At 40.4% G+C, this 25,330-nt stretch overlaps 3 protein-coding genes across 7 annotated transcripts in view; 1 reads left to right on the top strand and 2 right to left on the bottom strand.

Moving 5' to 3' along the window:
• The window catches only part of LOC127530798 (zinc finger protein 37-like), a 151,035-nt gene extending 148,484 nt beyond the window's left edge, over positions 1-2,551 (top strand). For all 5 annotated transcript variants that reach the window (XM_051938305.1, XM_051938302.1, XM_051938304.1 and 2 more), the window contains one exon: positions 71-2,551. In XM_051938305.1, the coding sequence (XP_051794265.1) occupies positions 71-533 (463 nt within the window). In that variant the 3' untranslated portion in view covers positions 534-2,551. The remainder of the gene's footprint in view (positions 1-70) is intronic.
• An 8,168-nt stretch (positions 2,552-10,719) lies between these two features.
• On the bottom strand, positions 10,720-17,832 carry thap1 (THAP domain containing, apoptosis associated protein 1). Its single transcript, XM_022207728.2, has 3 exons — positions 17,638-17,832; positions 14,604-14,796; positions 10,720-14,209 (listed from the first exon to the last, which is right to left on the bottom strand). The coding sequence occupies exons 1-3, from the start codon at positions 17,706-17,708 to the stop codon at positions 13,820-13,822; spliced, it is 654 nt and encodes a 217-aa protein (XP_022063420.1). The 5' UTR covers positions 17,709-17,832; the 3' UTR covers positions 10,720-13,819.
• Positions 17,833-18,792: 960 nt separating this feature from the next.
• Positions 18,793-25,250, bottom strand: LOC110959133 (cilia- and flagella-associated protein 251-like). The gene is given in 4 exon segments (XM_051938328.1): positions 18,793-22,183; positions 24,395-24,626; positions 24,674-24,797; positions 24,800-25,250. Coding segments are annotated over 4 exon segments (708 nt in total). The 5' UTR covers positions 24,936-25,250; the 3' UTR covers positions 18,793-21,967.
• Positions 25,251-25,330: the final 80 nt, after the last annotated feature.

Genomic DNA, 25,330 nt, shown 5'->3' with positions numbered 1-25,330 from the left:
GTTTAGGGGCCAAGCCATATAAATGAATTCTCATGAGTGAATGCTTATGGCCTGTTTTCTACATTTGCAGGTTGGACTTTGAGGATCCGAAGCCACTGATGCAAGCAGGACCTTCAAATCGGCCCATCCAGCCCAAACCTGCCACCGGCACCTCAGTGTCCTCCCTTCAACCCGCCATTTCAGCAGCACCGATACTGCTGGTGGTGCCAGCACAGCCTGGGGCGCCATCTGTCCAGTTTGCCGGGCCCTCCTGCAGTCAAGTGTTTGTGCCTGCTCTGCTCAAGCCCACCGTGCGCAACAAGTCACAGAGACCATGTGCGGCTTGCCAGGTACTGCAGTGTGGTGGCATGCGCAAAATATACATGCCTTCCAAGGAGAAAGTAGGTAGGAGCAGGCAGAAATGGTTCAATTTTTGCCCCAAGACCGGCAAATCCCCCACACCTGGCTTTGAAGGTGTGGTGTACACCAGCTTTGGACATTTTCAAAGTATTGTAGACAAGGAACTGGAGAGGAGAAACAACCAACAGCTCTGAAGCCTCGCTAGACTGTTGGCAGTTGCCTCTGCTGCTGCTGCTGCTGTTATTTGCTGTTTGGACATTTTAACTTACTGTTTGTTATGTGTGTACTTCTGAGAAGGTCACTATTGTTCTTTGTTTGTGGCTGCCTCTTGTTTAATTTCAGTTCATTTATTTATCTAGAAGTAACCGTGCACGATAATTTGCCATTTGCTGCACCAAACCAAATTTACACTGATTCTAATTGATATCGTCACTTTGCCACTTCTTCAAAAGCCTTTGCCTATGTCTTTGTGGTATTAGACAGATTGAGGACCCGACCAACGCTGCTTGCAGCTTGAATTATTATTATTATTATTACCTCCGCCAAGGAGGTTATGTGACACCCGGCGTTTGTGTGTCTGTCTCTGTCTGTTAGCAAGATAACTCAAAAACACCTGGGCACATTCAGATGACATTTTGAGGGGATGTAGACTATGGTAAGAGGAAGAGCTGATTTAATTTTGGTGGCAATCCGGAACGGATCCCGGAGTCTAGATCACTTTGAATTTTTTGTAAACATTGCGGTTAATAGGGCTCAGAAATGTGTTACTCGATATCTCGGAAAATTTTCAGCCGATGTTCATGTAATTTCACAAACATGACGGGGGTGGATCCCCAGCATCCCACAAAGTTTCACCCGGATTTGATCCGGATTGCAGATTTAAGACCGATTTTTCAAAATAGGGGGGTGCCATTACATTTTGACCATCAGTGAAGTTGGTATCATAGGCAGAGCTTTCTAACCAAAACTATCTTATAGCTGAGTGAATTCCGCAACTGAAGTGTCCTCACATATTTGTTCCACTATGATACTTTTCGAGCTACACCCAATTGAATTCTGGACAAATTTTCAGACATGACGATTCTACAAAAATATGTCATTACACGTCGAACATGGGCCGATTTGCCAATTTTGATGAATTTGCAGGGAATGTTGAGATTGGTAAGAGGAAGAAATGATTCAATTTTTGGGGTGATCAAGATCACTGTGAATCTGTCATATATTATCATATTTAACATTGCCTTGAATGAGGACTAAATGTTCATTATTCAATATCTCATTCAATTTCAGGCCCATGTTCAAGTCACTCAGCTTATGTCAGGAATACTTCACCATGATTTCCCGAAGTTTGATCCGGATCGGATCGGATTTTGGAAAAATTTTTAGAAAAAAATTGGTTTAGTATGTCGTCCAAAATGGGCAAAACGTCATAGTTACCTCCGCCAAGGAGGTTATGTGACACCCGGCGTTTGTCTGTCTGTCTGTTAGCAAGATAACTCAAAAACACCTGGGCACATTCAGATGAAATTTTGAGGGGATGTAGACTATGGTAAGAGGAAGAGCTGATTTTATTTTGGTGGCAATCCAGAAAGGATCCTGGATTCTGGATCACTTTGAATTTTTTGTTAACATTGCAGTAAATGGGGCTCAGAAATGCGTCACTCGATATCTTGGAAAATTTTCAGCCGATGTTCATGTAATTTCACAAACTTATGACGGGGGTGGCTCCACATCATCCCTCAAAATTTCACCTGGATCTGATGCGTGGGAATGTCAATATCCTTGACGGGGGTCTGCGCTCTCTGAGTGCTTTTCTAGTTATTATTATTATGTGTATTTGTGCCGAATTTTTTATGCTTGAATGTTAAGTGTACATTGCATTTAAAGGTTTTGAAATTTTCGGATTATATAGCATTATGCGTGGATTGAGGAATGACTTTTATTCCTGGTGCCTTCCTCATCCCCCCCCTCCCTCCTCATGAAGTAGCTATTAGAATGATTGTCCTGTATACTTGAAGTTTATTACTACCTCTACTGAGACGCTTCTCCGTATTTGTAAATAGTATTACTAGTAGTTTTTTGTGTTGTAGAGTATGTGTTATTTGTAATATTTGCTCATTTAAAGTAATAGTATTTTCTGAAGATATTTTATGTAATCTTTATATTTGCAAAATAACAAATACAATCAATAAAAATATTGGTGGCATTTCAATTTTTCTCTTCTTTTCAGTATAAAACAATCCATAACTCTGAAAAAGGTGCCTTTGCACAAAAGGCGACCAAGAATATTAAAATGCTGCTTCTAAGATAGGATTCTCATTTAACAGTAAGGAGAGACCTTTCTGGATTTTGGGGCCTTTGTTTAGACTCTAGCTTTTTAAAAGAATAAAAAAACAGATCTTCATCTAACAGTCAATGGACATGAAAACCCTTTAGTGGATGTGAAGACAACATATGGGTTAATATCTAATGTATATTTCATTAAACAAGATTTATCAAAAGTCAAAATAACAATGTTCATTGAATTTAATAATAGAGATGCAATATGAGCATGAGTTATAAAGACAATACAGGTCTGAAGTTTTAAAGGGTGAGTGTTGTTACACAAGCTGTCCAGCAGATGGCAGAATTAAAAAAAATCCTCTGATCCTGGGTTCTGCTCAACCTTTGGGGGGTCATGGGCCCGCTTTGAGCCAACGGTCCTCTGAGTCCCCACATTCCAGAGCCGTTGTTCATCCATGCAGGATATGTCAGTTACCCCACTGAACACAGCATCTTCAACCTGTCATCAGAAATTATTATTTGATTAGTTTATATTTGTGATATAAAAGAAGACAATTTGAACTTTAACAGCTGTCTTCTACGAAAACTATTGTATTCATTAATATTATATGGGGTGCCGTCTGTAAAGCAGCTCATTTTGTCACATTTAGCTTCAAACCATGTACAAACAAGTGGTGTGATTTTTTTTTGGTGACCTTTTACAACATGTTAAATATGACATTAACATTTATATTTAACATTTATATTTATCATTTATGTCTGACATTTAATACTTACATTGAACTATTTGAGATATTTCTAAGATGACAAATATTGCAGTAAATGTTGTAAAAGGTCACCAGAAAAAAATCACACCACTTGTTTTTCATGGTTTGAAGCTAAATGTGACAAAATGTTGCTTTTTTTTAGCATGAGCTGCTTTACAGACAGCACCCCATATAATATTAATGAATGCAATGTAATACAATGAATCCTATTCAGTGTTTCCTCTTTAGTCACTCAGTTGTTGTGCACCACAACAGCAAGAAAACTACCACTTCTACTTCTGCTATATCCATAAAACTCTGTAATGTAGCCTTAAATGCAGTCCAAATACAATGTAAGAAATAAATAGTTCATATTTTCAAATATTTTGATGTTAGAACCATAACTTTAAGCATGCATTACATGCAAAAAGCAACAAATATTACTGTCTCAAGCACCACCATTTTTTTAATAGAGAAAACTTTTCTTCAGTAATTATAATAATGAGAACAATGATGGCAAAACAAGTCATGACAAAAAGAAGAGTAAGGTGTAGGACTTTTACCTTCCATAATATCGAGGCTGCATGACTGCACAACTGTCCTAATCCAGCGATGCAGGAGCATCCCGTCGTCTCCACCGCGCCGCTACTGCTAACTAGCACCCACGCCAAGTGACTCGTACTGCTGGCCTGGCTTGGGCTCACGTCTGCTTTTAAAAACATTTTAGAGCCCCTGGTGTCGCGTCTGTTGACGTTTTGATGCTGTAACTCTACGGAGCTGGCTACCCAGAAAGGGCTGACCGGAAGTGAGAAGACAAAATGTGGAACAACGAAGAATTAAAAGTGGGCGGGGCGAAATAAGGTCAATACTGGGATTCACAGCCAGATAAACTCTCCCTTGTACCACATCCTCCAAGGAACAGGCCAGTGTGGTAGTTAAATGGATTTCAATACAGAGAAGTGTGAAACTGAAATAAACATACAGAATACGCTGGTCAACAACAGTACAAACTGCTTAAGACTTCAAACACATCAGTATTACAGGTAAGTATGGACTAATTTACATAAGAAAACTGCTGCAAGTGACTGGCATATAAGGTACGAAAGTTGAATCAAAGCTAAAGCTAAACTACTCTGAAGCTACCCCAAAGTATGAAACCATGACTATTATTGTAAACATAACAGACTGACACAACACTGCAAATATATCATGGCAACTATAAATATACATTCCAACAACATCTCTACTCACTTGTTTTGCCCCTCAGAGGTTTACTAACGAACTGGCAGACGGTGAAAAGAGGCTAGCATTCTCGCGCTAATGAAGCTGTTAGCGCTTCCTGTCGAGGCGGCGCCGTCACATGAGCGCTGGCCGCAAGCAGCCACGCCCGAGACAGCCGCTCCTCCTAATATCTGATCTCCCGGAGACCGTGGAAGGAGGCGCTCTGAGCCGGGTCTGGAGAGGGTCTGATTTTGTCTTTATTTATTTATTTACAAACTCAGACCCTCTCCACACCCGGCTCAGAGCGCCTCCTTCCGCGGTCTCCGGGAGATCAGAGACGGCTGTCTCAGGCGCCACTGCTTGCGGCCAGCGCTCATGTGACGGCGCCGCCTCGGCAGGAAGCGCTAACAGCTTCATTAGCGCGAGAATGCTAGCCTCTTTTCACTGTCTGCCAGTTCATTCATAACCCTTTGAAGGGCAAAACAAGTGAGTCGAGATGCCGATGATATTGTTGGAGTGTATAGTTGTAGTTGCCATGACATATTTGCAGTGTTGTGTCAGTCTGTTTTTATGTTTACAATAATAGTCACGGAGCTCTGGAGCTTCTCTTCACATCGTCTTCCACCTGGACTGGTTTGGTCGAGAGCATGAGCAACAAACGTGAAAAACTGCACTTTAACATCAATGAATGACACTGAAGTTTAATCTGTACATAAATGAGACTGAGTCTGGATGTGCTGCTCTGTCATTAACTCCGAAGTTTAGGGAAAGTTCAAACTAAAGAGGACAGTTCAGATCAGACTTGACAATGAGCTGATTCTGAACAAACATCTCAGACTTTCTGAGCTTCAGCACCTCTAGCAAGATATTTGAACAACAAGCAACTCCAGAGATCCAGAAGTTGGAGAGAGTTAGCTTTAGCTGAGCCAAAGAACATGTGGAATGCTAACCAAGCAAACATTTCAGACTTTTCTCTGTGAATTCTGAGAAATAATTTACTATTTAATGACAGAGCTACACATCTGAACTCAGTCTCATTAAAACAGACTCTAATTCAGTGTCATCCATCCAGATTAAAGTGCACTTACCCAAAATGTTTTTTGATGAGCTCCAACAAGACCTGTCCAGGTAGAAGGCCACTTTGACAAACAGGAAGTGGAAGATTCCAAGCAGATTTATAGAAGGGGGAACCGGACTGTACTAAGTGTGGTCCAGTATAGAGGGGTGTTTGTGGGTTTTTAAGGCTGATAATGATTAGTAGTGAGACTTTTGGAGGAGATATTCATTTGCAGTAAATGAAAGTATTTAAAATCTTGGAGTTAAACTTAGAGGAACACAAACTCTAACAGAAAACTTTGTTGATACGCTTTTGTTTTGTTTCCAGATGTTAAGTTAAGGGCTGCTCAGCGGCGTAGTGGTTAGCACCTTCGCCTTGCAGCAAGAAGATCCCCGGTTCCAATCCCGGCCTGGGCCTGGGATCTTTCTGCATGGAGTTTGCATGTTCTCCCTGTGCATGCGTGGGTTTTCTCCGGGTACTCCGGCTTCCTCCCACAGTCCAAAAACATGCTGAGGTTAATTGGTTACTCTAAATTGTCCGTAGGTGTGAATGTGAGTGTGATTGTGTGTCTGTATATGTAGCCCTGTGACAGACTGGTGACCTGTCCAGGGTGTCCCCTGCCTTCACCTGAGTCAGCTGGGATAGACTCCAGCACCCCCCATGACCTTAGTGAGGATAAAGCGGTGTATAGAGGATGGATGGATGTTAAGTTAAAGGGGTTTTATTGGTGATGTACACACGTGGACAAAATTGTTGGTACCCCTCAGTTAAAGAAGGAAAAACCCACAATTCTCACTGAAATCACTTGAAACTCACAAAAGTAACAATAAATAAAAATTTATTGAAAATCAAATAATCAAAATCAGCCATCACTTTTGAATTGTTGATTAACATAATTATTTAAAAAAAACAAACTAATGAAATAGGGCTGGACAAAAATGATGGTACCCATAACTTAATATTTTGTTGCACAACCTTTTGAGGCAATCACTGCAATTAAACGATTTCTGTATTTGTCAATGAGCGTTCTGCAGCTGTCAACAGGTATTTTGGCCCACTCCTCATGAGCAAACAGCTCCAGTTGTCTCAGGTTTGATGGGTGTCTTCTCCAAATGGCATGTTTCAGCTCCTTCCACATGTTCAATGGGATTCAGATCTGGGCTCATAGAAGGCCACTTTAGAATAGTCCAACGCTTTTCTCTCAGCCATTCTTGGGTGTTTTTGGCTGTGTGTTTTGGATGGTTGTCCTGTTGGAAGACCCATGACCTGCGACTGAGACCAAGCTTTCTGACACTAGGCAGCACATTTCTCTCCAGAATGCCTTGATAGTCTTCAGATTTCATCGTACCTTGCACACTTTCAAGACACCCTGTGCCAGATGCAGCAAAGCAGCCCCAAAACATTACTGAGCCTCCTCCATGTTTCACCGTAGGGACAGTGTTCTTTTCTTCGTATGCTTGGTTTTTGAGTCTATGAACATAGAGTTGATGTGCCTTACCAAAAAGCTCCAGTTTGGTCTCATCTGTCCAAAGGACATTCTCCCAGAAGCTTTGTGGCTTGTCAACATGCATTTTTGCAAATTCCAGTCTGGCTTTTTTATGAGTTTTTTTCAGCCTCCTTGGTCGTCTCCCATGAAGTCCACTTTGGCTCAAACAACGACGAATGGTGCGATCTGACACTGATGTACCTTGACCTTGGAGTTCACCTTTAATTTCTTTGGAGGTTGCTCTGGGCTCTTTGGATACAATTCGAACGATCCGTCTCTTCAATTTGTCATCAATTTTCCTCTTGCGGCCACGTCCAGGGAGGTTGGCTACTGTCCCGTGGGTCTTGAACTTCTGAATAATATGAGCCACTGTTGTCACAGGAACTTCAAGCTGTTTAGAGATGGTCTTATAGCCTTTACCTTTAAGATGTTTGTCTATCATTTTTTTCGGATGTCCTGGGACAATTCTCTCCTTCGCTTTCTGTTGTCCATGTTCAGTGTGGTACATACCTTTTCACCAAACAGCAGGGTGACTACTTGTCTCCCTTTAAATAGGCAGACTGACTGATTATGAGTTTGGAAACACCTGTGATGTCAATTAAATGACACACCTGAGTTAATCATGTCACTCTGGTCAAATAGTTTTCAATCTTTTATAGAGGTACCATCATTTTTGTCCAGGCCTGTTTCATTGGTTTGTTTTTTTAAATAATTATGTTAATCAACAATTCAAAAGTAATGGCTGTTTTTGATTATTTAATTTTCAATAAATTTTTATTTATTGTTACTTTTGTGAGTTTCAAGTGATTTCAGTGAGAATTGTGGGTTTTTCCTTCTTTAACTGAGGGGTACCAACAATTTTGTCCACGTGTGTATAACCAATCAGATCACTAAGAAGACAGAGCGACCGCTAGTGATGCTGCGAGATGTGATGAGGCTTCAAAGCGTGTGCTGAGTAATGGAGGGGGCGTTTCCACGAAGCGCGTATTGAGGTCTGCTTCATTTAGAGGAGGAGCCAAAAATGATGACGTTGAAGCCTCGTTAGCCGGTCGTACTGTTTGACTGGTTCAGGAACTGGTTTGTTGGTTTGATGTGTGATTCAAAATATAAGGGGCAGCGAAAGCAATGGATTCCTTGTTCACATTTGTTGGATTTTTGTCTGCTGTATCTTTACCTGCATTCGGTTTGAGATTCTTCTTCTCCATAGAAGAAGGCCTGAAAGAGAAGATTCTCTACTTTCTGGGAACAGTTTGACCTGATTTCTCCCAATAAATTGGCAAATAACAAGTGAAGTGTAATATGAGTACCTGTGACAACACCGCACATCGTTTGTTCTAATTTCTTTTTTTTTCTAGTATTTTAAAAGATGAAGTGTCTGTTGCGCTCCAAGGAGCATAAAAACAAATTAAATCTGTCCCTACTTTTGTTACTGGTACCACAAGCACAGTCACAAAACAAAAAGCAGCACAAGCACATTTTATTTATGTCGCCCTTATTACAATTAAAAGTATCTAAACACTTTACAGAAAACCAGAACCTGACCATAATCAAGTAGTCAAACTACAAATCTCTCCCCATTTGTTTCCACTTCCCCCTCTATCTCTGCTTTCAGGAAAAACAAACACTATATTAAGTATATTACACGTTCATTGGCGTTATCATTTAAACACAATTCAAAGCTTCACAAAGCAAAGCCAGTGTGTCGTTATAGGCACTCTGCCTGTTTTACTTTTATTTGTCCACTTGATGGCGCAGTAGAGCACATGAAGCACCATGAAGCTTCGACCCATGAATGAACCAATTGGATGGAAAGTCTCAGTGCTTCACGAAGCTTCATCTCGCCATCACTAGCGACCACAGCTAGATAAAGGTTCAGAGCCAAAGTAGCGCCATTTTTAAATGGATTTATTACCCAACTCCTCCTCTGATGTTTTCTGGATTGTACTCAGCTTCACGCCTTCGTCCACCCGGCCTCCGTTGATGAATGTATGCCATGGATGATTTTGCAGGAAAATCTCCCACTGATCTCCTTGACTTCCTTCAGAAGAAAAGTCTGAGTGACAGCATGGGGCAGCTCTACTCATTTGTGTGTTTGGCGGTGACCATCCCCATGTCCACTGCTTCAGTCGAGCGGACATTTTCAGCCCTACTGCGAATTAAAACTTTTGCCAGAAACACAACAGGGCAGGCTCGACTTTCAGCTTTAGCTTTGATGGTGATAGAAAAGGATTCTTGATGGAACTGAAGCACACGGACAATCTGTACGATCGAGTAATTGAACTCTTTTTGAGGAAAGAAAGGAGGATGATTTCGTGTACAAATAATCAGAATTTCTGGTGAGTAAAATGTTGCTATTTTCCTAAATAATATTCCAATTTTATGAAGTTATTATTGATGCTTTTTTGTGTGTGTGGCGGCTGTCGCTGCAGTAGGAGACTTGCGGACCCTGGGTTTGTTTCTTCAGTAAAAGTGTTTATCATGGCGACATGAGTTATCTGTCTGTGATTCAATGCCTCTTTATACTGCATTTCTGCATAAAAAGAGGTTTTTGTAGCCATAAAGTAGTTAGTGTGGGGTGGATTGATTCAGACGGAGCACCACTGAAAGCCTAGGTGTGAAATGCACGGCCCGCCACTGCAATGCAGAGATTTCATTGGCTGAATAGCCTCAGCTGCTTGGGAGAGGCTTTTTAGTATAGGACTGACTTTCAGATCCAAAAGGACACGGCTTGATGCAAAGAACTTTGGGAACCAGCTTCTGCTGAGGCTCAATAAAAGATTTTGGTAGTCTTGGAAAGATAAGGGAATTTCTTACCAAAGAAAAAAGACTCTTTCACCTGAAGTTTCCATGTTGCAGTAAGGTTGTCATGACTTTGCTAGTTCTTTGATATAAAGTGTTCAGTTTAGTCTTGATTATTGTCTGGAATTTGGCTTGCAGCAAAACTAGACTGTGTCCTTTGATTTTGTGTTTTTTCTCTGTGCAGGTTGTTACCAAAGGAGGAAATCAATCCTATTTTGTTGCCTAGAACCTTTTTCATTTTGCAGTTATCAAAAAAGGCATTATGTATCACTAAAGTTAAAAATTCATTTTTACTTTTTACTTTTGTACTTAAGCACATTTCAAAACCTGTATTTTTTTTTACTTTTACTTGAGTAAAGGGGTTGAATCAGTGCTTCTACTTTTACCGGAGTATTTTTTACACAAGTATCTGTACTTCTACTTAAGTAAAGAATGTGAGTACTTTTGCCATCTCTGGTATGAAGACAGGAGAAACAGAAAGGGGGAAGGAACACTTATGTAGACTTATTTGAGCAATGCGAAGTAATTTGCTTCGGCATTCTGGTATATTCTTTTGGTGCCCCCATCTCCTTCATTATTCTTTTTTTACCTTCTCTCTCTTTTACTATCTCTCTTCATCTCTCTCATCGGCAGGTGGGGTTTTGGAGGTATATTTTCAATCGGGACAGGAAAACAGGAGATGTAAACCTGGAAGCTCCGATTGTAATCGTCTTAAACGGTACCCAGCAGTCACCAGTAACACATCTCCATGCATGAATATGGTCAAAGTCAAAATAACCACAACTGACTAAAATCACATCAAACTTTTCTGTCATTCACCCATACATCATAACATGAAAGTACATACATGGGACTAACCTGGCACAAAAACGATGGTGAAGTCGGTTTCCATCCCACTCTCCAGAATTTATTTTCCCCCAGTTTCCTTCTTTCACTATTACTGGGAAATCTAAACATGTGGAATCCCTTCTCTGATCGATTTGTGCACCCAAAGGCACAACAGCCCGTCATTTTTCAGGTATTTAGAAAGCGTTGGAAGACCTAGAATTACTCTCTGCGGTATAAACAACGTTAACAGGAAAACCCGGTGTTCATGAATTGGAAACAAAATGGCACCATAGATCACGTGACCAAATTTTTTTGGACCCGTCATGTCGCAACTCTGTTCTACAGGAACTCGACTGTTGACCAGCCCCACTAGACACCAGCCCACCACGACAGGGCCCGGTATGCCAGATGGGCAGTCCACCTCTGTGTTTACATGGTTCAGGTGGAATACATGGTTTAGTCACTCCATGGTTGAAGAAAAATGGTGGAACTGAAGGCTTGTTATGATTTAAGATGGAATAACTCAATTCTATTCCAATAAAAAAACTTCTTCACAGGCAGGCGGTCTGCTGAAAATAAATTCAGCGTTTTGAAGCATTTCTGCTTCTAGAAATGGGAAACAAAGCAGCTCGGATAGTGCTAATACAGGTAAGGAAATGGAAATATGCTAACGAGCTAAAGATGCTAACTAAAAATCAACAATCTTTCTCAAGAACCACAGAATCCACCTACAAAGATGGAACTTAAGTCAGGATTAGGGACGCAAATTTTGAATAATTTCCTTCACCTATAGTTGGCAGCCTAATCAATCAATAATCAATGAATTGATAACAGGAAATGAAATGAGTGAGCATTCCTACATGTGCTGAGAATAGGGCTGGGTGATAAATCGAATTAATTCGAATAATTCGCCTTTTTAAAACCTGTCGATTTGAAAATTTGCCAAATCGTAAAATCAAGGTGAGCTTAAATATATAACAATACAGATTCTTCTTCTGCCTTTCACGACTTGTGCACTGGCGTTTGCTTCAGCCTCTCATCTCCTTCCGCCAAAACACTCACACCCCCGTCATGGCGGACAGAACAGCAGACAAAGAGTTGATCGCGAGAAAAGGGCCTCATGTTACATCGATTATATGGAAGTGGTTCGGCTTTGACAAGACTGACACAGAGCAAACTACAGTCATGTGCAAGGTTTGCAAAAGTACTGTGAAAATGAAGAGTAGCACCACAACTAACCTCTTTCAGCACCTCCAGCAGAGGCATCCTAAAGAATGGGAAGAGTGCTGCAGCTACGGGAGTGCGGCATGGCACTAGCCTATAGCACTAGCCATAGCAAACAGACCGCAAAGAAACAACAAAAATCGATTAAAATCGTAATCGTCCAGGATGACTAAAAAAAAAAAAAAAAAAGAGATTTTATTTTTTGGCCATATCAACTATCCCTAGCTAAGAAGTTTTGTTTTTTTCAGTTGGAACTCATTAAGCATTACAGAAGTCTTTGTCACGGTGACCGCTGTTAGCTAAACTCCCACAATGCTCTCTGCTTTAACATGAACTGTGAGTGACGCCTCCTCTGGTCTTTACAGGATTAAACAGGAAGAGGTTCCACCTGGAGGAACAACCAGGAACTACAGCTGATCTATGACAGTCACTGACATGCTCGACCTTCACATCTGCCTGATCGGTTTAATTATTAAGGGTAATTAATTGTCAACGTCTGTAGTCAGAATGTGAGCATAGTTAGCCTAGCTTAGCCTACCATAGTTGGGTGAAAAGCTAACTTGGTGGTGTCTGGGTAGCGAACAGCCACAACCTTCACGTTTGCCTGATCGGTTTAATTATTTAGGGTAATTAATTGTCAACATCTTTAGTCAGAATGTGAGCATAGTTAGGCTAGCTTAGCCTAGCACAGTTGGGTGAAAGAAGCTAACTTGTTGCTCTCTGGGCAGCAGAAATCCACGACCTTCACGTTTGCCTTATCGGTTAATATTTTTTTTTTAATCGGTTAAATTATTAAGGGTGATAAATTATCAACATCCGTAGTCAGAGTGTGAACAAATTTAGCCTAGCTTAGCTTAACATCGTTGGATGAAAGAAGCTAATTTGATGCTTTCACAGCTGCAGATATGGACGACCTTCACATCTGCCTTATGGGTCCACACATTTAATCAATAATGGTGATAAATTAACATCTGTAGTCAGAGTGTGAACATAGGTAGCTTAGCTTAGACCTAGATTAGCATAGCTGGGTGAAAGAAGCTAACTTGGTGTTTTCTGAGCAGCAGATACGCACGACCTTCATGTCTGCCTCATCAGTTTGTATATTTTTAATCGTTAGATCGCTAAGGGTGATAAATTATCAACATCTGTAGTCAGGGAGTGAACATAATTAGGGTAGCTTAGCATAGTTGGGTGAAAGAAGCTAACTGGATGCTGTTTGAGCCGAAGACATGCACGACCTTCCCATCTGCCTGATCGTGTAATATATTTTTAATGGGTTTAATCATCATCAGTGATAAATTATCAACATCCGTAGTCACAGTGTGAACATAGTTAGCTTTGCCTTGCCCTAGATTAGCATAGTTGGGTGAAAGAAGCCAACTGGATGCTTCCTGAGCTGCAGATATGCACGACCGTCACCTCTGCCTCATCGGTTTAATTATTAAATGTGATTAACTGTCAACATCTGTAGGCAGAATGTGGGCATAGTTAGCCTAGCTTAGTTTAGCATAGTCGGGTGAAAGAAGCTAACTCGGTGCAATCTGTGCTGCAGTTTGTGGTTTTAAAGATTGTTTCTTAACAACAGAAGACAAACATCAGGTATTTCTTCATCAGGAAAATATTTCCAACACTCCTCCCCTCAAACTGAACCCAAAATGTTGAACCACCGATTTAAAAAGTCGTTTCACTACAGCCCAAACTCAAGAAAGGAAAGGAGAACAGGTTGATCTGTAAAGAGTTTGTCGTCTCCACCAGTCAGACCTCCTCTGGATTGTAAAAAAAGGTTCTCTGTGAGGTTCAGCAGCTCCATTAGTCTCGGTCTGAAGCAGCGTTTAGTCACTCAATGCCCTTCAGAGTGTGGTAGATGTGTTTGGGTAAGATCACGTATCCCTCGCCGAACGCTGGCGGTGGTTGGCGGCCCGTTGGGGGCGTGTCGCAGGCGGCCTTCAGCCTTTTCAGCTGCCTCTCCTGCCGCCGACATTTCTGCTGCGTGGTCTTCAGCTTCTTCCTCAGCCGCTCCAGCTGCTCCTCCAGCTGTTCGATGCGTTTCTTCTGCTGCGCCGAGTCCTCCGCCGTGTAGTTGTGGTCGCAGGAAACCGCCGCCGTGTCGCCGCGGGCGTCGCTCGGGCTCCGGTCAGGCTCCTCCTCCACCGCCGGGTCGGAGGTCAGAGGCAGAGAAAGAGGGAAGTGGATCTCCGAGGGGAAAGGACCCTCCAGGGATTCCGACTGAGAGACAGGAAAGGAACAGAAGGTCATCAGAAACGTCAGATGAAGTTAACCAGATCTAATGAGCCCGTTAACTCAGTCCTTCTGCACTGGAAAAAATGCCCCTCTGAAAACAAGAAATGATAATCAATCCTGGTAAAATAGAGCTTAAAATAAGCTTTCCCAGCTAATTTTAAGATCCCAATATTCTAAATATCAGATCGTATTTCAAGAAATCTTACCAAGAGATTTTTCACTTGTTCTTTTGGCAGATTTTTTTTGCTTATTTCAAGTTAAAAGTTCCTTGAAGTAAGTTTTTTTTTGAGAGGAGCATTTTTTCCTGTGTATTATTATTAATTGATCAGTTGTGCATCTGCAGCCTCAGTTTACTCGGCTTTCCTCTGATCGTCTTCACCTTGATGCTGAGGTTGAAGGTGAACAGCGACGGCACTGCGTTCTCCTTCAGGACTCGGTTGTTGCACTCCCTCTTGAAGCAGTCTTTGGTGAAGTGTTGGGAGCAGATGTTGCTGTACTTTGTAGGTTTGAAGTTGTTCCTCCTCATCGCTGAAACCCATTTACCACAAACATCTGGACGCGCCAGAGGAAACCTGCAACGATAATCAACAACTGTCAACAAAATAGTGGATATTTATGAAGATATTTGTGAAATTTTAGCTTCATATATCCAAAAGACGACACAAAAGACAAGAAAAACGTGATGAAATTACATAAAAACGGGACAAAATGAGAAAAACAAGACACAGAACAACAAAAAGGAGGCACAAAACAAGACAAACCACAAAAACAAAAGGAGGATTTCATCTTTGTGTATCTCGTTCTTTGTGTGTCTACCCGAAACTGAAGGTCAGATCAATTTATAAATGGAGAACTTTTCCTCCCAACTCAGATATATGTGATACAGTGTCCAACAAAGACAAGAAAAATGAGGCAAAACAAGAAAAACAAGGCACAGAATGAGAAACATTTGTCCACAAATGATCAAAAGGACACAGAAAACAAGAAGAATGAGACACAAACGGAAGAAGAAGACAAAGAAATACAACAATTATTTCAAAAATGAGACAAAACAAGAAAGAAGGCATAAAACAAGAAAAAATGTCAAAAAATGATCAAAATAAGACAAAACAAGAACAAAATGAGACACAAAAGGAAATGGGAGACACGAAACAAGAAAAATGACACCATTTCAAACTGAGACACAAAACAGGAAAAATAAGGTACAAAACGAGAAAACCTTGTCTAGAAATGATCAGAAAGACAGAAAATAAGAAAAATGAGACACGTGGAAAAAGAAGACATAACACGAGAAAAATTACATAATTTATTGCCAAATGAGACACAAAACAAGACAAAACAGGAAAAATAAGGCATGAAACGTGAAAAGCTTGTCCAGAAATGATCTAAATGAGACAAAACAAGAGCAAACTGAGACACAAAATGACCAAAAAACGACACAATATTCAAAAACAAGGCAGAAAACGAGGAAAAAGAAGACAAACTGAAGGATCTATGTCTCTGATTTCAGGTTGCATCTCGTTCTTTCAGCCTTTACTCAGAGTTCATGACCAGACGAGAAGTTAAATCGACTGATCGATCAAAACTGGGCTCCCTTTTACAGTTTTTTTTTTTCATCAAAAATCCTAAAATTTTCTGTTCAACTATCTCTGATTTGTCTGAATTTTTTGGAGCAGGAAATGTGGATATTTATGAAGATATTTGTGAAATTTTAGCTCAATATATCAAACACTTTCTGAGATAAAGTTGTTTCAAAATCACCCGTCGACCCACTTTCATCAGGTTTTTTCTTACATTAAATCTGAGTCTGTCTGAACAACAACAACTGAGGAACTATTAAAGATAAAAACCTGAAATGTCCTCTGTTATTTCTCATCATGTCATTGATTTAGCATCTGGAATATTGGACAAGTAGATCAAACAATCTTTGATTTTTGAGTTAAAATATGGAAAAAAAATGGAAGCCATCACAAAAAGTTCCATCTTTGAGCTCATAATAACTAAAAACTGATAATACAGAAGTCAGCTGGTGATATTGTCTGAAGCACATGTAGCTGCAGGTCACAATGATAGAAAACTAAACATATAGAATACTTTATTATCAAATAATTAGTCAAAAAAATGTGATTTTAGTTAAATTTTCACAACAGATTGAGGAGGTTTGACTGACTTTGAAACTCCAGATCTCGGTTCTACTTGGATAAAACCAGATCACACTTTAGTTGTTTATGGTTCAGCTTGTCAAACCTGCTTAATCACTTATCAAAGTTCAATAAAATGAAGGCGAGGCACTTTTATTTGTTCAGGACGTTTCACACACTGGACAGAACGAGGGCAAAAGTGCTTCACATCATAAAAATCATCACAAAGCACACAGATTTAAAATATTAATCAAACTAAATTATTTACAGTAGCTATAAAACCAACACTGTTTCCATTTTTCTGACCAAGTATTCCATATTAAAGTATCTTTATGTTATGTTTTCCATTATTGTGACCTGCAGCTACATGTGGTTCAGAAAATATCACTCGTTGTTAATAAGAGCTCAAAGACAGGAGATTATTTGTTCTAGTTGTCTAATATTACAGATTCAGAGTAAATGACATGATGAGAAATACCAGAGGAGATCTGAGGTTTGTATCTTGACCAGATCAGCGAGTTTGAGGCTGTCAGCTGGTCTGATCTCAGCTCGGTCTGCAGGAAACTAAACCCAAACAGCTGCTTCATCAAACTGTCAAATAAAACTTTCACTGAGCCTCTCTAACTTATGCTGTCAGCCGACTGAAGTGGGGTTCAGCTGCTCTCACATGGCCACATTTACAGGCTCTCCACATGTTTACTCCAGACTTCAGGCTAGCATTAGCCCGAGAAGTGCGCTGAACCAGAACTCCATTCAAAACAACGGGAATTTACGGTTTGCGTGCTTATAGACAACCCAAGCACGTTGCAGAATATAATTTTAAGTACAAGTGTGTATATTTATTATTTTCTTATAAATTCGGCGTGTAAACATCGGCGACACAACGGTTAAGTTAAGTTTTAATGACATCTAAACTCGGGAGTTTGGAAATCGCCGCCTAAGCTGCCGCGTTGGTGAACCTGTTACTTTATAAGGGGAGAACTGCGCGACAGGCGGGTGAACTTGATAAAATACTTGAAATCTATCCAAATAAAACGATGTTTGGTGATTTAACCGTAACCCGATTTTATCACTGATATCTCCTGACACTAAAAACGTCCGGTGTGAAATTTCTAATCTAATATCCAGTTGATGGGGACCAGTTGATCTTTAAAACAGCGGGTTAGTGAACGGAGTCTGGTGCCGACTCTTCAGCAGTACGACACAATGTTAACTAAAATGTCTGGACAGCTAATGCTAACTAGCTCCCGCACACACTTTAATTAAACTCACTTGTGGAAGGAGATGTCTTTGTCTTTGTGGTAGCGGTTCTTGCAGCCGTACGCCGAGCACGTCTGGACCATGCTTGCTGCCCGGACGACACTCACTCTAACCCGGACTGCTGCTCCACGGAGCTCCGCTGGTTCTCCTCCGCTCAGGCTTCACTGCCATTAACAATGATGGCGATGGAGACTGCGTCACATGATCGGTGTCCTCCAATCTGATTGGCTGAAATCCCTTTTAAGGGCAAGTGGGAATTTGACTTTTACTGTACTTACTTTTGGACATCCGAGGCATTAATGTGGCTCTTTCTATGAAATTAAAAATAAAATAAATAAAATTTAAAAAAATCTAATATGACAACTCATAAATGTCATAAAATGTGAAAGTTATGTTATTTTTTACTTATTTTGTCTGCTTTATTGTGTATTGATCTCAAATTTAAAGAACCAGCTTCGCAAAAACATTAAATTTCACTAAATTTGCATCAAAGTTGGATTTTTTTTGTAGTAAAAATACTATGAAGACAATCATTTCTACAGATATCAGCGATTAAAATAGAAACACACTAAAAATATTTCGTAAAACAATTTTTAAATAAAAGAACATTTCCTTTTTGAAAATAAATCTAAAAATTACAAACGTACAGATAAGATACTAGGAGTCATAGGTGTAAGAAGCCTGCTGATGGTTCTAGGAAGCGACTGGTTTCCGTTATTTCTTCCAAATGGTATGAAACCACATGTTCAGGGTGCCAACAATTGTGTCTCTGGCCCATTTTTGAACTTTGCGTAAAATTATGTAAACTTTGTCTTTTTTCTTCTGCTTTTTTGTGTTTTTCCAATGCACACCAAGGAAATAAACACATCTACACCAAAAACATTTGTAATTGCAACAACTTCTGGGAGAAATTGTGTACTTTCTGGAAAATTCCAGGGATGCCAATACTTTCATCCATGACTGTAGATGTCTTGGTGGCCTCCCTCACAACTCTCTTTCTCGTAACTCCTTCTTCAGAGGGGTCATAGGTGTCGTGGTGGCCAACCAGATGTTTGCCACCCATTTGTTAGCTCTAAATTTCCACATTAAAGCAGACGATTTAAATATCACAGAAATTGTAGTTTTTTGCTCCCAAACGTATCAAATGACGGTTTCCTACACAAAATCTGTCGATCAAAAAAAGAGCCTTTATTAGTAAAAGAGTTGTTTTCAACACGGTGGTTTGGTCTGAAGAGCTTTATACAGCAACAAAAGACCAGAAATACACTGAAACAGGTTAATACACAGCACTGATGCAACTATGAGGTGTGTGTATCGTCTCTATACTGCTGAGAAAACAAAGAGAGAGAAAAATAAAAAGGCCACGAGGCTCCGAAACACTCTGTGGGTTCAGCTTCAGCAGCTTCACTCTGAAAACTGGACGTTAAAACATTCATTCATCGTCGTCAAAGCTCAAAAAACAAACAGACGGGCTCAATTCGTGACTTCCATCCGGTCACTGTGTCAATTAAACATCACAGAGATTAAAGAAAGGAACGCTTTAGTTTACATGATTGTACACAAACCGACATTAGAGAGCAAGAAATAAATAGAAAAGTAGAAAAAAGCTTTTGTCCAAATGAGTTTTATCTACAAGAGTCGCTGTTGTTCTTCTCGGGTCACATTCAGGGACAACCAGGGGGAATTAAGAGGAAACTAACGGAGAAATGATAGTTTCTCTTTTACAGTCTGAGCCGCTTTTCTTGAAACACTTCATTAGTGTTTGTTTAAACTGTACATGAACATTTTTACAGGTTTTAACGGTCTTTAATGAGCCAAACTGATCAGCTTAGATGTCCCGACGAGATATATTCAGCTTATAGTGACAAGAAGGAAAGATAGTCAAGAAAATTGCAACTAGAAAGACAAAAAGTACCTCAAGACTGCAAACTAACGACGATCCATCAATTCATCATTAGGGACATTTGCTTGTAGAGCTGCAACTAACAATGAATCTGCTAAGCATGATACAATGTATCCACATATCGTGCTTCTATGATTCAACGATTCATTGTTAGTTGCAGCTCTACAAGCAAATGTCCCTAACAAATATCCCTAATGATGAATTGTCTAAGCAAGATATAATGTATTTTACTTAGACGATTCATCGTTGCAGCCCTACAAGCAAATGTCCCTAACAAATATCCCTAATGATGAATCCATGAATCATCTAAGCACGATATGACGTATCGACGTATCTTGCTTAGACAATTAATTGTTAGTTGCAGACCTACAAGCAAATGTCCTTAACAAATGTCCCTAACGATGAATTGTCTAAGCACGATGCGAGTATCGTGCTAAGACGATTCATCAATTCATCGTTAGTTGCAGCCCTATTTGCTTGCGCCAAATTAAAAGCCTCCGTACGACAAAATGCTTGCGAATAACTTTGATCTGATGCCGATGCATCGAAAATAAATCGGAGGAGAAGAGCCCGATTCAAACTGAAGGGTAAATAAAAGAGCAAAAAAGTGCAACAAAAGCTTTTATACTGAAGGTCTCTAAATACTGCGGGAGCCTCAGTCCAGACCTTTAGAGTTTCATTTCGACAATCAGGAATCCAACTAGAAGCTCAGATACTGAAGTCCGGACGCTCTCCGAGTCGATGTTTCAACCAGAAGAGTTTGAGTTTCTCGGCTCCAAGAAACGGAGAATCCAGTTTCCAACGTGGCCGAAGCCGAGCTGCTCGGGTTTTAGCGCCACCTGCTGATCTACTGACATCTTCGAGGTCATTGCTTTGACCCGTGGTGTCCACAAAGACCTTCAAAACGTCTGAATAGTGTTGAAATAATAAATTAAAACAAACACTGCAAATGTATGACATCTAGCTACCTTTAAGGCTCATGCTGCTCGAATAATTCCACCTTAAAATTTGAAAAAAGACTTGGGTGGTATCTTCAGATCCCGATTCTGCTAATTGGTTTTGGTTCTTAGTGGTTCTCAGCATCGATTCTTTAAACCCTGCTTCTACATTAATGAATGAGTAACGACGTAGTAAACTCTACTACAGTGTAACAGTCTCACGAGTATACGTAGTACTTCCTTCTGACTGTACTCATACTTTTACTTTAAGTAACAATTTTATTGTGTCAAATATCCTCAAAATGTCTTCTCAACCATCTCTGATTGGATGAAATTATTTGTAGTACAAAAATGCTTGTTTACAAAGATATTGGTGGAATTTCAGCTTCATATATCTTTTTTTTTTAAAATCTCTGTCAACTTACTTTCTGCAGGTTTTTTTCTCATTCAATCTAAGTCTGTTTGAACAACAGTGTCTGATGAACTATTAAAGATAAAACCTGAAATTTTCTCTCTTCTTTCTCATCATGTCAATGATTCAGAATCTGGAATATTGGACAGTAGATCAAATAATCTCTGACTATGAGGGAGAAGAAATATGGGGAAAAAATTAAGCTGCAAATAGAAGTCTCAACTTTATAAATAACAGTATTAATAAAAATAAAAAAGACAACTACATAACAGTTTTTTTTAGCGAGAATGTGCTTTTTTTTTTTTTTAAAATCTTCCATTGAGGTAAAACAAGTGTCTTTCATGTATTTTTTGTGTGTTTTAGATGTTTTTAAACAGGACAATCTACAGCACCAGTATACGTACCCTACAAAGTCTACTGGCTACTTCAACAGTCTGTAATGAGACTCACATTACAGTGAAAGAAAAACAAACTACAGAACAAATAAAATTTCGGTGGTGGAGATTGTTCTGTTTAAAAACATCTAAAAACACACAAAATACATGAAACACACTAGTTCTACCTCAATGGAAGGTTTAAGATCTAATATTTCCCAAAAGTCAGTCTAATAGTTCCTCAGATGTTGTTCAGACAGACTCAGATTTAATGTGAGACAAACCTGATGAAAGCGGGTCGACGGTAAATGAACAGGAGTAAAATCTGTTTAGAAATCAATCTGCAGAATCTAAATTAAACTTCCTAAGTGATTCTTTCAGAATCTGCTTTTCAACCCCAAAAAATACAAAACAAAAATAATAAGTAAATGAAAGCATCGTAGATATCTCTGCTGTACATGGAGCTCGGTGTTGGAATCTGACAGATGACTTAAATCTGGGATTTATAAATCAGATCAGTCAGCAGATCAGCAGGACTGAACACTAAGAAATCAGACATCCATCACGTCAGTTTAAAGAGAAACATCCTCTTTATGTTTCCACTGAAGCAGCAAGAAAAAAACTAAGAAAACCTTCAACATTTTTAAGTGTTTTCCGCTTTAAGTGCTGCAGAAGAGAAAACTGTACAAAGCTGCAAGTCTTAAAGACGAAGCTTTTACTTCTTCTCCTCATCCTCGTCTTTCTCCTCCTCTTTACCTCCTTCTTCTCCTCCTGAAGCCTCCTTTTTGTCACTGTCTTCTTCTTCTCCTTCTTTGTTTCCGTCTTCTTCTCCTTCTCTGTTTCCGTCTTCTTCTTCTCCTTCTTTGTTTCTGTCTTCGTCGCCGCCGGCCTCGTCCTCGGCTTCTTTAGACTCTTCCTCGTCTCCACTGCCCTGAAAACACAAACAAGTTAGAAATCTTAATGGCAGGTTGAGCACATCTCACCTTAAACCGGTAGTTTTTAGTCACAGAAACAATAAAATAAACATATTATGACTTTAGTTGAAGGAGGTGACACCCAAACTGAGCTTAGTTTGTTGCTTCCAGATTATTTCCTCTGAGTTTATTAAAAATCTGGAGCACCAGAAAGAAGCAGGATGAACAGAATTTACAATCCTAAGATCATAAATAAACTCTTTATGTGTATTTTAATGTATTTCTAACACCATCCTGAGTTTATGATGACCATAAGTGAATTTTTTCCATCAGAAAAACTGAGGATCGCTTGTCGTTGACTGTTTTCATTGGAGTCACCCTAATTGCCACAATAGTACCAGGTTTAATCCATGAAAATGATCTCACTGTGATACTTTCAGCAGTTTATGATCATCATAGAACAGTAAGTGAACACAGTTTGTGATTTTTAGTCGATGGAGGCGACACCCAGACTTCGAAGTTTCAACTGAGCTGGAGTTTAGTTTGTTGCTTCCGGTTGTTGAAGATTGTTTCCTCTGACTTTATTAACATCTGCAGCACCAGAAAGCAGCAGGATGGACAGAATTTACACCATTTAAATCATAAATAAACTCTCGATGTCTATTTTAATGTATTTCTAACAATGTCCTGAGTTTAAGGTAGCTTTTTCCATCTGATAAACCAAAGAATCACTTCTCTTGGACTACGTGTCGCCCAAATTACCAAAATAGTGGCAGTTTTAATACATACAGAATTAGCAGACTACAACTAGTTAGCAGTTTATTAGCATCACAGAAACAGTAAAGAACACAGTTTGTGATTTAAGTTGACAGAAAACCTCAAGTGTTAACAGGAGCTAAAGTTAGTTTGTCACTTACAGCTGTTTAGGATTATTTCCTCTGAGTTTATTAAAATACAGCAACAAAATGAATTACCGGGCTTTGCAAAAGTTCTGTTACACGGTTTCATGATCTTTAGAGACGTTTACATGTCGGAGTGAAAAATTCCATGAAATAAACTGGAAGTTCTACCTTATAGGCAGGTGTCCTTAATACAAATTTGTTCTCCGGTGAAGTTGTCTCAAGATGGAAGTCAAAAGAGTTGAGATATCTGCTCTCCTTTGTGCTGAACATCAGCCGGATGACCGTCCACAGAGTCGCGGAGAGGCTAAAGAATGGTGAAGATCTTTCAGGTCTTCACCATTCTTGAAAGATCACTGAAAGATTCTTCACCATTCTTGAGCCTCTCCACGACTCTGTGGACGGTCATCCGGCTGATGTTCAGCTGCTTGGCTCTGTCAGACTTGTTGTGGCCAGCATGAAGGAGAGCAGATATCTCAACTCTTTTGACTTCCATCTTGATACAACTTCACGGAGAACAAATTTGTATTAGGACACCTGCCTATAAGGTAGAACTTTCAGTTTATTTAATGGAATTTTTCACTCCGATATGTAAACGTCTCTAAACATCATGAAACCGTGTAACAGAACTTTTTGCAAAGCCTGGTATGAACATTTACTGAAAATCTGATCAGTTTAACACAATATAATCATTTTTTCTGTCACATTTATTCCCTTTTATTTGATATTTTTTCCTAGTTAACAGCAGGAAATCTGCAGCAGTGACATTTAACCACTAAAATATGGCAGCAGGTCGTCGAGAACAATAAAACACATTTTAATTCACCTTAAACAGCTGTAGTTTCATTAATTATAACTACAAATGGAGCCAATATTTAAATCAGAAATTCTACAAATCTAAAATGTATGAACATTTCTGACAACTTTAAGTTTACGATGCCTTTAAAAGTGTAATAATAATGTATTTAATGCTCTTTTAAATGTGATGTGCTGTCTTTACTGATATTTTGTTGTTGTTTTCTAATGTTTTGCATGTTGTACTGTTTTTTAAAGCACTTTAAACCTCTAGTTTTGGAAGCTGCAGAGTAAATAAATTAATTATTGTCATAAATGAACTTTTCCCCAAATTGCCACTTTAATCCATAACATTAGATAATTTGCATAATAAATTGAAAAATAAGCATCTAAAGTTTATTATTGTTACATTTCTTAGCAGTTAACTAGTCTATATACAACCAAAGCTGGATATATTTACAGAAATCCAGCTGTGTTTTGGTGTTTTTGGCCCCCAGGAGACCCCTCGTCCAGCGGCCCTGCCCGGAGTTCTACCTGCTTCAGGCGGCTCCTCCTCCGGTTGGGGACCCGGGCCTTCATCCTCCGGGACAGCGCCAGCAGCTTGTTGTGTCTCTGCCTCCTCTTCGCCTTCTCGGCCTCCTCCCTCCGCTTCTCCTCCCGGTCCGAGTCCGACTCGTCCTGCCGCTGCAGCCGGCTCCTCTTCCGGGGCTGCACCGACCTCTTGGGCTGGCTCCGGTCCTCCTCCTCTTCCTCCTCCTCCTCGTCACTCCTCTCCGCCGCTGGACGACGACGAGCTGTCATCGCCCCAGGAACGAGCGCTTCCTGCGGGTCACGGAGCGGCTATCGTCGCTGGAGGTGGCCCCGGACTCGCTGCGGTCCCGGCCCTCCTGCTCGCTGTCCTCCTCCGGTGAGCTCTGGAAGTCAGACTGGGATCCGAGGACGAGGAGGAGGAGAAGGAGCCCTCGTCACTGTCGTCCAGGATGGAAGCGGGAAGGCCGATCTGTCGCTTCTTCGACGCGGCCACTTTGGTCTTCCGCATCGAGGCGAACATCTTCCGCTTGTAGAGGCTCTCCATGGCGGCACGCGGTACCGGAGCCCAGTGGCATGAACCGGAGAGCCGAACCGGAGGAGGCTCGGTGTGGACGAGCTAACGGAGCAGCAGCTAGCTTCCCCTCTACAGCGACAGCAGCTTGTACCTGCGGTCACACACAAACATGGCTCCCGTATTCTGCTCCGTGAAGAATTATTCTCCTCCAGGCGACAGCAACGGACCGCCTCTGCTCGTTAACCCGAGAACTGAGCGCTGAATTCGGACACTTATCTCGTTTCCAAGCCGCTGGAGCTCCGTTGTATTATTGTTGTGGCTGCTGCTTCTTCTTCACTGGCAGAATTAACGGCTCACGGTGTGACAGCGCCCTCTGTGGCGGAGAGGCGCACTGCAACGGCAGAGCTCAAAAGTGAAAAAATAGT

This window comes from Acanthochromis polyacanthus, chromosome 18 (assembly GCF_021347895.1).
Source record: "Acanthochromis polyacanthus isolate Apoly-LR-REF ecotype Palm Island chromosome 18, KAUST_Apoly_ChrSc, whole genome shotgun sequence".
Taxonomy (NCBI): domain Eukaryota; kingdom Metazoa; phylum Chordata; class Actinopteri; family Pomacentridae; genus Acanthochromis; species Acanthochromis polyacanthus.
Note: the sequence above shows the minus strand (reverse complement) of the source record. Positions and strands in the feature narration are given on the sequence as shown.

Coding starts and splice junctions, on each gene's coding strand:
- thap1 (XM_022207728.2), bottom strand. CDS start 17,708: ATGGTCCAGACGTGCTCGGCGTACGGCTGCAAGAACCGCTACCACAAA. Junction 14,797..17,637: donor AAAGACATCTCCTTCCACAA/GTGAGTTTAATT, acceptor TTATCGTTGCAG/GTTTCCTCTGGCGCGTCCAG. Junction 14,210..14,603: donor CCTTCAACCTCAGCATCAAG/GTGAAGACGATC, acceptor CCTGTCTCTCAG/TCGGAATCCCTGGAGGGTCC.